The sequence below is a fragment of the Acomys minous genome, assembly GCF_964271855.1.
Source record: "Acomys minous genome assembly, chromosome: 9".
Classification (NCBI taxonomy): Eukaryota; Metazoa; Chordata; class Mammalia; order Rodentia; family Muridae; genus Acomys; species Acomys minous.
In genome coordinates this window covers 36,537,921-36,552,994 of record NC_140490.1, presented here as the reverse complement: position 1 = coordinate 36,552,994, position 15,074 = coordinate 36,537,921, and the positions used below count along the sequence as shown (strand labels likewise).

Genomic DNA, 15,074 nt, shown 5'->3' with positions numbered 1-15,074 from the left:
CTCCAGTCTCCCATGTTTTTATTGGCAAGCCTGACATCCTTACATTAATCCTATGGTGGGAAGGAATTCAAGACCTGCCCTCTTCCAGACTTGCAGGAGTAACCAAGGAGCTTGGTTGCCAATTTGGCCAGCTCATGCTCTGAGCCATAGTTTACTCTTAACTGAGCTTCATTAGTGTTTGCCTGGAGGCAAAACCAGTAGAAATAAGATGAGACTGGTAGAAAGGAGGTCTATCATCCCACACCACCCCCTCACTTCAGGGTTGCCCGTGAATAAACCCATGTATGGTGCTTGATGTCGGGGCCCAGTTCTTTCCCCACTGGAAGGGCACGAGCAATGGATGCTGTAGAAGTTAGGCTCTGTAGAGTCTTCAGCGTTGTTTTAAATAATGCTACACACCATGGTGGTAATTGCTGCTCTGGAAGCATCTTACACCCACACTTGGCAGACCAGACATTTGCTGGAGGAAGATGGAGTGTGTGGAAGGTTGGGCTTTGAGGATTCTTCCAGGGATGATCTTGAAAACGTCTTGAGGGCCTCTAGTGATGTGTCATCTACTTTACCACTCAGGACTCTAATGAGAATTCATGCAAATGACACACAGAGTTTCTTAGAACTCTCCAAGTTGTTGCTGGCTTCCAACCACCATGTTCAGAGAGACTCTGCACTGTTGTTGCTTTCTTACATGGTGGTGTGGATTTCAGAATTCCTGGGCTGGGCAGGAGCTGTACTACAGGATGCTATAGGACCTTGGGCAAATTGCTTAACTCTTGAGGCCTCAGTTTCCTCGTCAGTAAAGAGGCCATGATAGCAGAACCTGTCTTATTGGCCATATTGGTAAATTCAACAGGATAACTTGATCACAGTGTTTAGGAGAGAAGCTGGTATGGCGAACACTAGCTGTTAAATACTGTTCACATTCTTTCTCCCGCTGTAGAGGGAAATGAGGTGTCTGAAGTCAAGGAACTCAACATTCCTTAGTTTGTATCATCTATTATAGGGTTGGCATTTCCATCTGTGTTCAATAATTGTTCTTTATTAGCTAATAATGATATGGCATATATAATATATACCTATAGCTATGGCTTTTCTATGTCATATATTCATATATAATGTTTTCCATTATATATGCAATGTTTTGCATGCTCCAATGCTATACGTTAGGTCATGTAATGAACATTACGTTTATATGTATATCATTACTTATAGTATGATGCATACTTACATTTAGGTGGTATTAGAATTCCTGAGTAAAATATTGAGATTGTTGTGTTGCCCAACATTTTATGATTTAAAGCCCTGTAAGTTTTGGCTCTGTTATTGAGTAATGAGTTAGTTAACATTGAAATAGTTTCATGAAACCAAGAAAGTAAAGAAAATAGAGGGTTGAATAGAGATGTTACTTAATCCAATTGCCCTCATAAGAAAATATTTGTCAATTTGCCAAGGATTGTTTATACTGTGTTCAGATTTCTCCTCTTCACATTAATCTGCTAATGTCTGATAGAATTGCGGGCAGATCTGTGCACAGAAATCTTTCATGTTGCTTTCTCACATTTTATGTATCAGATAAATTGATTTTGAGTTTAAAACTAAGTCGCTCAATAACGCGATGCCAATATTACCCCAGTTTGCGTTGTTGTTATGTATTGCCCTGTATTTGAAAGCATATTCCATGCTGTGTTTTATTTTGATTCAATATGTTCTTTTAAAAGTGACTATGTTTGCATGTGAATGTCTGTTGATTTTTCTTTTGAGCATGACTTCTGTTTCATTTTGTGTTTCTTTTAGGTTTTGTTTTGTTTCATAAGATCCCACTGGATGGGTAGCTGAAATAAAGGAAAAGACAAAGGAAGGGGCTGTGGTGCTTGTTGCTTGATGCCCTGTAAGCTGGACTCTTGGCAATGCTGTTGCTTATCCCAGGAAGTGCCGCTTATCTTGGGGTGTCTGGTGGAAATGGGTATTCTCGGAGGATGTCTGCAGCCTGCTTGTTGTGAGCTGGGATGGGGGAACTCCAAGGCACAGGCAGGTCTCAGGCAGCTAAGAAGCAGCAGAAGAACGCACTTAGATCCATCTTCTGTTCTTACAATAATAGTTCAAATATAGAATCGAAGTGAAATCTCACTGGATTATGTCTCTCTTCTGAAAAGTGTGCTGTTTGACTATACTGGAAATGTGCTGACATTAATTGCTTCTGTTTATTAAAGGTGATTTGCAAATTTAAAATACTACGTATCTATCTCTCATCTCTCATCTATTATCTGCTTCTCATCTGTCATCTCTCTCTCTCATCTATTTTTCTATCATATATCTATCTTCTATCTACAAGCTATCATCAGTGTATCTATCTATCTATCTATCTATCTATCTATCTATCTATCATCTAAAATCATAACTAGGTTGAAGTGCACACTAAAAGACTAATCCATGTGTAACACGTATTTCAGCAACATTTTCTGTTCTCTAATCCTTACTGACTTCTGTGATTTATTTCCATTACAACCTTAATGACTAAAAGTGTTAAGGGCACATGCACCACTGCTTTGGGGACTTTGTGGTGTCATTAAAAGATTCTTTGTTTTGCTGGCAGCAAAGATCCAAACTTCTAGCTTAGGTGTTAGAACACATAACGCTAATGGTTGCTTTAGAGACCACCGGCTGGAAGAATGAAGCCGCAGCAGGGACTACGCGGCCAAGCATGCTGGCTCAGATTAACCACAGTCTGAGAATAACTAATGGTGAAATCCATGCATATAGGGAATAATAATCTTGACCCTTTTCATCGCCCTCTGCGAACCACCTGCCTTTTAGAGGTTTGCCTAGTGAGAGGGCCTCACGCCTCATGCTACCTGCTTTACAGAACTGCAGTTTTTCTAGTGTGAATAGGCCTGCAAGCAGAATGCTGGCCTGCCCTGGGCAGGAGAGCACTAAGGACAGTCTCCCTGGAGCACGCTGCCCTACTGCTGTGCTTCCAAGGCCAGGAAAGCTTGTCCTGACCCTGGCAGCGGAGAGGTGGCGGGCTGCTAATGAATCGCGCTTTATAGTGTCCTTTCTCAGTGCTGAGAAGACAGCCTTCCAGCTACCAATCGCTGCTGCCCCACTTTATTCTGACCTACACACCCCTCCTTCATTGATTTTGTCATCGCTGTGGCCTTTGTGGGCTCTGTCCCATCTGCACCAGGCGGTAGCTTTCCCCATCCCCTCCACATTTCTTTCTTTTTAGGTCCCCTTCATAGCCAGGCTGAGACATTTCATCTTAAAACCTCACTCAGCTTTATTACGTGTCTACATATAGGGCATGGCTAGAGTGGAAACTTATTAACGTTCCTTTTTTTTTTTTTAAAGGTAGCTTATCTTTAACAATTTATAGGTTTTTCTTTTAACAATCCTAGCATGTTTGGAAACTATTTTGAATCCTCTGTTAGCACGGCATTGAACTTAATAAAACAGAACCCATTTAGACCCCACTTGATAAGGTGAATCCTGTGGGTGTTTTATCCTGAGCCACTATGGTATTGCTAAACTTAGGCCTTTTGTGAGTCTGTGGGTTACAGGGGTTGCCTTGGCCATCCATGCCTGTGCCCAAGAGGGCCAGTGGCTTCCACAGACCCCAAAGGCTTTGTTTCCAGGTGCATAGTGGGTCTCAGCACAAAGGGCTCTGTGTCCTGGGCACTCCCACCGCCCAGTGTGCTGCTGCTAAGTGACAGCTCCTGTCACTGCTGAGATTTCTGTCTTTCCCAAAGGTGTTGATTTACCAAGAGGCCAGCTAATAGCAGAAATCTTGACCCCTGAAAGGAAAAATGAAACTCAAACTGCCAGCCAGGCAGGGGCTCAGTGTAGCAAACACTTAAATAGCAGCTATTTGGCACCAAAAAAAAAAAAAAGTCTTTAAGCTTTTATGTTATTTCATGAAGCCATAAAAGGATAATGGATTATTTAAAGATTATTTTATAAGTTTCTCAGATCAGAAAGAAAAAAAAAAAGAAAGCAATAATTTCAGTTAACAACTAGAGAAATGCAGAGTAATTTTTTGTTGTTCTGTTTTAAGATATAAAGAAATGGACAGATAAGGTGATTTAATATCTGGAAGATACCTGCATCTTCCAGGGACACAAAAGCAGCAGCTAGAAAATTGTTTCATATGGCTCCCGTGTTCTTTGCTTTTTTCTTTTTTTAACCTCGAAGACTGCCATCAGTAGCACAGATTTTCTTTTCTATACTTTTCCTTTTATCCTTGGCTTTCTTTGGTCCCCCTGAAGAAACCTGGTCTTTGAGGATTCACAATGGTGTGTGTTTTATTTTTACAGCATTAGGAAGGGAGAGGGGCTATTTTTTGCTGGAATTAGGTCTGTGGCTCTCTGACAGGAATTGGACACTGCAGTGCCAGGCAAGTCTCCTACATACTCACAGTGGTCCAGGTGAGCTAGCACCTGCCTACCCTAGGAGCAGCTGTCACCCAGCCAACCGTGTCCCACGGAACAAGAATCCAAGTCTCCAAATCTTCTTATTCTGTAAGGAAGATGTGAAACCTGGATTTTTATGTGAAACATCCCTATTTTTAAAAAGGTGGCTCAGTTATTTTTAAAACATTATGTAGGCCAACAAAGCCTGCCTGTGGGCTGCCAGTTTGTTCCTTCTGTCTTAGACAGAGTCACTGTTCCTCACTGTATCTGTCTGTCTTTCCCTGTAAACTCACTTTCTCCCTGCCTTCCACTGACAGCTGCATTAAGCAAGTTGTGACATGAACTTTGGCGGCCCAAAGCTGCCCACCTGTCTGTCACTCTGTGACTGGCACCTAGCTGGGACCTCAGGCCATGTCACCTTGCTGGGCTGTTCTTACAACAATGTCTTCTCCTCATTCTCCAAGCGCAGAGGCATCCTAGGTCCTAGAGAGTGCTTCCTCTTGCCTTATCTGATGCAAATCCATTCTGTTTAGGCCCCAAGTCTTCTGAGCTCTCAAGAGAACCGAGTGAGATGAGTGTTCCCACGCCCCACTCCATCTTCATGGTGTCCTTAGTGGATGGATATGGCCCTTGGTAACTAGAAAACGGACACATCGACTCAAAGAGATATGGTACCTTAGTCTGTTGACCCAACATGGTGGTGGGGTGGGGGGTGGGGGGTGGGGGAGTGTCTCTGAGGCCCTCTTAGGCAGCTGAGATAGAGTAAGAAACATCTTCTGACAAAACAAGGTATCAATTCAAGGTGTGACAACAGCCAACGCACAAACAGTCCTAAGGCTGAAGAGGGATGTCTCTCAACAGAGGATATGAACCCCAGTATGCCTTAGAGAGAACCAATTCAGGAGTTCTCCCTCTCCACTGCCCCCCAACCTCCACCTCAGTTACAGCCCTCCCCACGGCAAAGAAAAACAGCGCATTCTTCTGTGAGCTCCTTACCCTTCTGGGTCCTCAGAAGAGCTAGGTTCTTGAAGCCTGTTCTCAGAGACCACACTTATGCAGAGTAACTGATAGCGCAAGTGCCTGTCAGGCAGTTTCAGGACATGCTGGGTGTGAGAGAGAACAGGACAGAGGGCCCGTGCTTGCTCCTGCTACCCTCTCCTCAACTTCCTCATCTGACCCCCAAGACAAACTGAGAATGGTTTCTGGTTTTACTGGCTGCTTTGCATAATTATAACACACTTAACTTTTTTTTTCTCTCTCTTGCAAGCTAGTCTCTCAGTCCTGTGCTGACTCCTGTCTCTGTGAGGGGTGATTCACACCTCCACTCGCTTTCATTTGCGCTGTCTAGAATTCCTCCCTTTGTCCTGATCTCCTTCTAATTGAAACTCACTTCATCTTGTTTGGTCTAGACTCTAGGGTTCCTGGGGAGGGCTCTGGTGAAGGGGAGTGATTCCGTACAACACCGGAGCTCAGGAGGGGGGCTGCCTCTGGCTGTGTGGGCTGACCCAGCCCTTCTGCTTTAGGATGACAGAGCTCCTGAGATCCTGTGATCTCCTAGGACTCTGGTACAGAGCCCTCTGCCCTTCCTCCACATACCCTCAATACTTGGCCATCTGTCCAGTTTACCTAAGGGCACCCGGGACAGCTGAGGTCTCTGATGAATTTAAATTGCTTTGGGGTGAGTACTGCCAGGCTTAAATTAGGTTGACAGAATTCCCAGTCCAGAAAGGTATATGGTGATTTTTGCTACAGAGGCAGCTTCCCAGTGTAGCTAAGCATTTCCTTGTTATGGTTTTCTGGACACAAGATCATTGCCTCTGTGTTTAATCTGGACTCATAGTTCAGGATTGCCAGTGATATTGAAGCAACTCCCAACTCCCCCTACAACCACTGTTGGTGTTTGGAGTCTTAGTTTTCTGCAGGGTGGGAGGGGGAGGGGAAGGTGTGGGGTGTATAAGAAACAAAGAACCAGAATTTTCAAACCAACTTAATTTTAGCCAATGCATCCATGAACTAACTTACAAACAAGAGATGCCCAAGAAAACCATGGCCCCCGAGTTTCATCCCTAACAGGTTCAAATGCGTTTGCTGGAATCCAGAGGCAGCCTGTGACTCACTTCCATGCCTGTTTTTTTTCCCCTATAATATTCTGGTTTTTCAAGTCTCCTTTTTCACATTTCCTGTAAACAATGCATCTCATTTTTTTTAAAAAAAGATTTTACTTTTAAGTGCTGTTTTAACAATGTGGCTAGATTATAAATGTACTTGCTGAATTCATCCATTTCTTTAACAAGCCAATAAAGTTTTACAATTCATCTTCCGTGTGTCCTGTGTTCTCTGTAGATCATGCCCCCATTCCTGTCCCCAGACACATATCATCACCCCCATGTCATTCGTGGTAGTCAGGGCTGAAGGTCTTGTGGGGGGGGGGCAGGAGTAAGAAGTGTCGTCTGGTGGGCAGACTCATCCACTGCGGGCTTTAGAGCAAGTCTTTGCTTGGGAACAGCTTTGGAAGCTCCTGTCAGTAAGAACTGCACACCCAGGAGGCGTGGTTTGTGATTCTCTTGTTAGAATTATTTTCATTGGTTAAAAGGTATTCGGTACACAGTACATAAGGGAGTTTTGTGGTTTTTGTTTGTTTGTTTGTTTTGTTTTGTTTTTTGTTTTTTTTCCCAAAGAAACTCTTATATCCTTTAGAGAAGACTTTGGATGTTGACCGCAGGAAGATGGCGCTCAGTATCCTGTCAGCTTATATGCTAAGTGACTTGTGCTCAGAGCAGCTTGTACGGCATAGGAAGGAGGATATAAGGATGGCAGTGGCTGGAGAGACGTGAGCAGATATGTGTCCCTTTGTCTCCATGATAGTCTCATCAGACCTTCCTTCTTCATTTTCCCCTTTGGCCATAGGCCAAAGAAAAAGACTTACACGACTGCCTCTTAGACTTATTTGAGCCCATCACTACCTTCTGGTCACCCGGAAGGGATTATTGGTATTGTCTGAGCAGTGTTTAACTTGGGGGTAATTTTACCTTATCATCAAAAGTGGGGCTACTTTGGATTTAAAGAGTGGTGATGAGCGTTAAGGAGTATTGGTTTTGCAAATATGTGCCAAGCAGCATTCCACATGCTTTCCAGGTCTCCTAACAGCTCTACAGAGCTTATTCAAACAGTACAGTTTCCATAGTTTAAATTGCTCACTCCTTCTGGCCCCAGAAATTGAGCAGAGATTATTTGTGACCAAGGTGAATCGTCAGGTTAACTAGTCCCTGAGAAAGTGTCTGCTCCCAGTCTCCAGAAGTCATCAGGTGTTTGTGTCATCAAAGACCCCCCTTGCAGATCTTGGCACGTGAGTGTGTGGCCTGGTGGTAAAACCAACACTTGCGTTTAGATTGTACCTTATGAAGCAGGCTGCGTCAAGAGCTTTTGGAGCCAATCACCTCGTGAGACTCCAGAACGTGTTCCATTGTGCATTGTAACCAATGGTGGATTTGCTGCTTTCAACCAATGTCATTGAGCACATTTGTCCATCGCTCTTGCTCTTGGTGTTCAGCCCTTCTCACCTGCCTAGAGTTGTTTTCACTCTCTACCAGGTAATCCCAAGAAATCACCCCAGTGGGGCTGCAGTGTGGTGAGACGGATATTAAAGATGTGTCCAGCTACCTCCATGGACAGGATCTAGACAGCAGAACAAAGTGGCACAAAATGCCTAAGCTGCTGCTCTTAGCCTCTGCTGAGCTGAGAGGCAGAGCAGTCTCCCAGGGTGCAGTCACATGGGGAACTGCCACACACACACACACACACACACACACACACACACACACACACACACACACACACACACACACACACATCCTGGCAGCCAGGGATGGGGAAAGACTGCCAAGGGCATATGCTAATTTTCCAGTCGTTTGGTCAAGTCCATCTCACACGCCACAAGATCTCAGAGCCTATGTTTACTGCATTAAAATCTCTGCCCAACCACAAACTAATGAGAAGTAAGGTTTTTTTTCCCTCCTCCTGATATTTTTATTATGTTTCCAAGGAGGGAAGAAGAAACATCTCTTGTGTTTATTTTCCACCCTTTTATCTTGTTTTAATAATCCTCATCAGACTGTAATCAGTTCTGAATCACTGTTGAATAAAAATGTCTGCTATGCTATTTGCTGTGGAGAATAGAATTTGTCCTCAGGTAAGGCTGGGCAGCTGCAGGCAGCACCCTGGTTTTAGGGGCTAAACACCATTCTCCCTTCAGGTGGAGACCACAAGACAACCTCCTAAGATGCTTCAGGCTTCAAGACAGACTCTCCAGACAGGTGTTTCTTTTTGTACTGGTGTCTGGGTCCTTGATTTGGGGGAGTTTCATCAACCTGCCATCGCCTGTCCAGGCACGTGATTGCACACCTCTAATTCCACACCAGCCCTCCCAGAGACTGACCGGAGGGCACATCAGCAGGTCTTAGTAGAGAAGGGTGGCTGGACATGGCCGGCATGTTCTGTGTGTGGAAGACCCACTCTACCAGGAGCTCCTGGGGGAGAGGCCTGCCGAGGACCCCCACTGTCATTCTCAGTGCCCCCGTCCTTGTCCCCTGTCCCCTTTAACTCATTCACACCTCTTCACCCTGCGCCTATATCTTTTGATTTAAGCAGCAAGGGTGGGAGAGTGCGCCTCAACAGAACGGTAATTATAGCACGTGCCGAGTTCTTCACTTGGTGGTTACGTCAGGTTTACTCAAGATCCAGGGTATTTTGCTGTGCCCGGTGAACGTGAGGCACGGGGCAAGGCTCTGGGTGATGCCAAAGTGCAGCAAGCAGGTGCCACCCTTGTCCTCATGGGTGACAGTCTGTGTGATGTTTATAATCCACTGCTTTTGTTTCCATAATTTACACACGAGCAGAGAACACTCATGAAGCTAAGGAACTTGCTAGGGCCCAGGTTAGACTGTCTCTGTGTGAAGGCCTGCTCTGCTCTGCTTTCAGGGACCTGAGACCTCTGCTTGGCCTTTGCTGTCTAGAATTCATTTTAACTCTATGTAAAGTACCTCCACTTTTTTTTTAAACCTTACTTCCTCTCCCCACACTTTTATTTTCTTAGGAACCGATTTACTCTACTTATCTCTCACTCTTTCTATCCAGCACTCACACCCCAAATACACTTCTTCATCTTTTCTTTAATTTTTATGCACTAATTTTTTTTTAAATTGGCTGAATGGAATCATGAGGGTAGTTGTCTGTGTATGAGAAAGAAAAAGAGAGAGAAATTAATTTCCAGTGAGAGCACAGTAGTTCACACACACACACACACACACACACACACACACACACACACACACACACTACTCTTGCATACTAGTATTGTTTGACTAAATTGGGTTTGAAAACAGTGCCTAAACCATTCCACCTAGTTGTCTCCACAGCGCTCACTACCCAGAATGCTCCCAGATGGCTAAAAAATAAAATTAAAATAAAAATCTTTCCATGTCATGTTTTTTTCTTTTTCTTTTCTTTCTATTTTTTTTTTTTTTTTTACTTTTTGTTTTTACTTTCTTATAAATAGCAAGAAATTTTGCTGAGAAGAAGTTATTATAAATCCCACAAGGTTGGTGTTCTGGTCTGGATTCCAAAATGTAAAGATTGAGTGGATTTCAAATTTGGCAAGCCCTCTGACTTGGCAGATATTCCTGTTCTTATTTATGGCCGCTTGGAAGCTTCCACTTCCCAGGGCTTATAAATGCTGCTGCTGATCTCGTCTCCCTTTTCTATCTTGATGTGAATCATGAAATAACCAGCCTGAAGACTTCCTTTTAATGTTAACGAGAGAGGGTGGGGGTGGGGGCTCATCTCTGTATTCTTATGTGTCTTGGTATGAGATTATTTCATACCGGAAGGCCTCTTTCCTTTTTGTGTCCCCTGACAAAATGAAAAACTGGAATTGTTGAGGGTTAAGCCAGAGGTGATGACAGCTCTACGGCCCTCACTGTGGTCACAAAGCACTTCTTGACTGGAAGTTCTCCAGGGACTACCTGCCACCCTCCTACCTGCTGGTTTGAGGACAGAAGGCACAGAATCTGTCAGAGAGCTTCCCAACATCATGAACAGGCGATGGCAGCTCCCCAGTCCACTCTTCTGTAGGAACAATTAAGGGACTGTCTTCTTCTCCCTTTGCTCCTCACTCTCCTTTTCCTCTTTCTTTTTCCCTTAATCCCATCCCTACTCCTGTGAAGCCCACTTACCTACTTGTTCTCTTTAGGAGAGTGGCCTTCTTTGCATTGTGTCTAGTAAGCATGTTGAAGTAGGGGCCTCCAGGATGGGGTGGAGCAGATGGATTTGCCAAGCATACACAATAGACATTGCTTTTTGCTTTTTTTTTTTCTGTCTCACTTTGAAGCCCAGGATAGCTTGCAGCTCACAGCAATCCACCGGCCTCCCCTCAAATGTGCTGGGAGTACAGGTGTGAACCACTGCACCTGGCCTGATCATGAGCTCTGTCCAAGGGCAAAATGTGTCTTCTCTGAGGCTGACACCAAGATACAGTCGGATCCGTTTAGATTTTCACCAGGAGAAACTTGAGGTGAGGGCGGGGGATATGGGAAGCCAAGGAAATCTGCGAGAGGCCCAGACTACAAACTGGGAAAGCCACCCAGAGCGTGAGAGAGGGTAAGAGGTTAGGCTGGTGGCAGGCCATTCACTATGGCCTCCAGGGAGGTCCCCAAATGAGCCACCTCCAGACTTCCTTGTTTGCCAGGATGCCCTTTGATCTTATTCCTATCACTGGCATGGAAGCAGCCTGGGGAAAGCTTAGGTTCTGTAGAAAAGGGACTGACAGGGAGTACAGCCACTCAGAGGGACACCCCTAAAGGTGTTGACGATGCTGACTTATCTGAGCTCCCCTGAGCTGAGCTGTCCGTCTACAGCTCTCGTGTCCTGACAGCACCCGCATCTTCCAGGTTAGACCTGTGGTCCCAGTGCACCCTGGAATCCCTGCTTCCTTCGGTGACCCACTGTCAAGTTCAGTGGTTACAATAGCATCAGCCAAAGACGTCCTGTACCACACACATGGTTTGGAAAAGTCACTATATGAACTGTTTAACCTGTCAGCCTCGAGCTGTTGCCACCTCTTATTTATGATAACCTGAAATGGATAACACATGGAGACCTGCTTGTTTTACCACCTTGCTAAAACCACAAGTGATTTTCTTTCAAACACATTTCCCATCGCAGCCACCCTTCCTATTGATTCATATTCAGTCGGGAGAGTGTCTACGGAGATGCATGTCAATATCTTGCCGGGCAGGTGAGCGAGACGGACAGGAGTAGACCTAGACATCTTCTGAGACCTTAACCCTGCCCTGCTCTGCAGCAGCCCTCCCTCCAGTGTATGGTTTTAAACAGAAATGATGCCTTGTTCAGAGTCTGTAAGCTGGACCGAGTGCTTTCTATGTGCTAGAGTGATGGCGGTAGAGGCAAGGGACTTGAGAGACTTGGAGGGGCCCTGAGCATATGTAGAAGACTGGTAAAAGCTGGTTCAGTGCCCAGGGCAGAGCCGTTCCAGCTCCAGCCCTATTTTCAGTATACGAATACAGGCTTGGGAGAAATAAGTTAGGGTTTTCAAGCTGCAGGGCGATCTGGGATTTGGTGTGAGTCTTCCCAGTTTCTAAATGTTGGCAGGGCCCACTGCATTTAGCAAAATCCCCAGCAGCTAAACAAAGCCATCTTTACACCAAGTCGTGGTTGTTGTGACCTTGCTGGACAGTCGGCCTGTGCTCTCTAGGCCTGGTGCCTTCCCCACAGCATGAGCCGATAGATGAGTGTCTCACGTCAGACTTCTTGAATGCTGATGTTGAGGTGGGAAGTCACATCCCAGTACTTTAGTAGAGCGTGCCTGGGAAAGGGAACCAGGGCAGAGAAATGGGTGTGATGTCAGACAGCCTGTGGAGGTGGCTTTGATCTGATGATCTGGGAGACCCCAGAGTATAAGATGCCTCTCAAGGTTTCCTTAGCTAGAGAGAGAGTCTTCCTGGCCATGTACCCACCTGACAGTGCCTGGGGGGAGGGGGTTGCAATAAGCAGATGCCAGCTGTATGACTCTGGGGCAGAGAAGGCACACGTGTGACCTGGCCATGGGCAGGCCACAGAACACAGCAGTAGTAGAACTGAGGGACGAAATAGAGCCAAGCCCAGAAATTCATGACTTTCCAAAGTCCCTAGGGCAATAATAGGCCATGGTGTCTGAATCTGTAACCAGTGCTTGCTGGTGTCTTCTCTGGCGTCTTTTTTTTTTTTTTAAAGAAAGGATCTCACGTAGCCCAGGCTAATCTCCAGTATGCTGTGTAGCTGGGGGGTAACCTTGAACTTCTGATCTTTCTGCTTCTGCCTCTTAATGCTTGTTTATTAAGCACTGCTAGTGACAGGACGCAAGGCTTTGGGCGAGCAATCCGTCAACCGAACCATCAGCCTTTTAATGAGATGAACACACAGAGCTCAGATGATCCTGGACCTTAATTATTAGCATGTTAGCCCCAGACTTTCACCCCCTGCCTTTAGGAGATCAAGAAGAGAGGGCACCCTGGATCTTGAGGGGAGCCGGGGGGGGGGGAGCCCAATAGAGGCCTTAGGACCATTACCATTCCAGACAGGCCTGTACAGACTCCCGAGAAAGCTCTCTGTAAGTCCCCATTCTCAACTGCTTTTCTCCGAGTCCAGAATGTCCTATCTGTGATGCAAGCAGCATTTCCCCGGTGCTGTGTGCCCCAGTGCTGACCTCCTGCTGCTGGGAGGTGAGGCCATCTGGCTCTGGAGGCTAGCAATATCTACGTCTTGCATAGTGTTCCCCAGCATGCAAGCACCTTCCAAGTTTAAAACTCTTGAGTCTTTAAGTTTTACCTTCTACCTCCTAACTAATGTCCCAGGAGGAAGTCCACCCGAGGTCAGGAAAGAAGGCAAAAGATGCACCACTGCCCGCCAGCTGAGCATCCCTGGACTCCAGCTCCCAGAGGCACAGAGATCATGTCTCCTCAACTGGGTTTATCATGTCTTAGAAGTAAGGCATTTCTTCAGCAAGAGGTCACAGTAATGACGAGTTTTAAGAACCTGCCTAAAGAACAATTAAGCAATATTTTAGGGGGACCCTCTCTGACACACGGGTAGGAATATGTTCAAATCAGTCTCCCCGGGGTCATAGTAACACATGGCCACAATCCTGGTGATGCTGGTTAGAAAAATTTATCCACCCTGGAGGCCAGAAACTGACATTGAGGTGTTGGCTTCTTCTGAAGTCTAGGAGTCCCTGGGTTTCTGGTCACTGCTGGCAATTGTTGGCATCCCTTGGCTTATAGACACGCCACCACACTCTCTGGCTCCCTCCTCATGTCATCTTCTCAGGGACTCTGTATACTTCTCTCTTTCTTTCGGAGTGGCTTGTCACTGGGCCTAGGGACAGATTTAGAATAGCTGCCTTCTGAATAGACCAGCATCACGAGTCCCGAGGATAAAGCCCTGGAAGCATCTTTCTAGAGACCACTGTCAACACGCAGCACCTGAGTGTGTTCACGTGGCGGAGACCATCAGATCTGAAGCCTCTCTGTCATTCTGGGTACTCCAGGGCCTTTGAAAAATTATTTTATACAGCATCACACCTCTAGTGCGAATAATGAGGGTAAGGAGCTTCAGTCTGGGGGGACTATACTTAACAGTCTTTAAAGAATGTGAGAGAACTTCCACTCTCTTCAGTGGCTTACACTTGTGGCCACCAGAGCGGATTCTGTGGAAATTCACATTGAGAGGCAACATATGTGCCCCACACCACAGGGCATCACAAAGCAACTGAGAAAATGGCTTCAGTGAGCAGCCAGGTGGCAGAATAGACAGGTGGCCATGGCTCCTTCATTGATCCTGCCATGCATCCCGCCTCCTCTTCGTGCTTTGATTGAGGTGCTGGGCCCTGTCTTCACGGAGCTTCGTTTTCAGACCTCAGTTCCAGCTCCAGGTGTCTGGAATACAAGCGACTCCTTCTGACATCACCTGCTTTTCAAAGAGAAGCAGCCGGGTTCTATGTGAAATGTGATTTTTTTTCTTTTCAAGTGTTGTCCGACAAACTCACATTTGGAAAAGAAAGCTACAGGCCTGTAGCTGTGGCCTTGGAGTGGAATGCCATGGCCTTGGCCTTCAGAAATAGTTTTCTGATGTCTGAGTTTTAAGCTAATTATCTTTTTTTTTTTTTCCCTGACCTCATTGGAAGCCACTGATAGTTTCTCTCTGGGCTTGATGCACTAACTTTGGCCTTCCAGCTTTTCCTCTCCAACTCCAACCCTGACCTTAACATCTTTGATTACTTCTCCACGTTTTTTGAGCTCCAGATACTGCTAAGCATCATGAGACCCCCAGCCTTTCTTCTCTGGATAGCAGGGTCTACCCCACCCTCATCCCAGCAGCGCTTACAGATTTGCACTGTTTTCTGACTCCACCGGCCCAATTTTCACAGCCACTGAGCTGCGTTGACTTCCAACCTTAGGTGTGATATTAATTTCTCTCCAAGGAGCATAGATATAATGGATTTTTTAATTAACATTTTGTGAAATTGGAGCTGTCACGCTATACGGTAGACTGATACAAATGTCTATAATTACATTTTTGGCACTATATCTGGGGAACAGTCTAGAAATGTTTGCTATAGCC

General features: G+C 45.6%; 1 protein-coding gene across 5 annotated transcripts in view; it reads left to right on the top strand.

Moving 5' to 3' along the window:
• Positions 1 to 15,074, top strand: part of NTRK2 (neurotrophic receptor tyrosine kinase 2) — a 324,099-nt gene that overhangs the window by 125,511 nt on the left and 183,514 nt on the right. Inside the window, exon 13 of one of the 5 annotated variants that reach the window (XM_084794545.1) lies at positions 1,792 to 6,718. The exons of the other annotated variants lie outside the window; for them this stretch is intronic. Within the exon in view, the coding sequence (XP_084650671.1) occupies positions 1,792 to 1,829 (38 nt within the window). The 3' untranslated portion in view covers positions 1,830 to 6,718. Of the gene's footprint in view, positions 1 to 1,791; positions 6,719 to 15,074 lie in introns of those variants that run through there. 5 annotated transcript variants of the gene reach the window in all.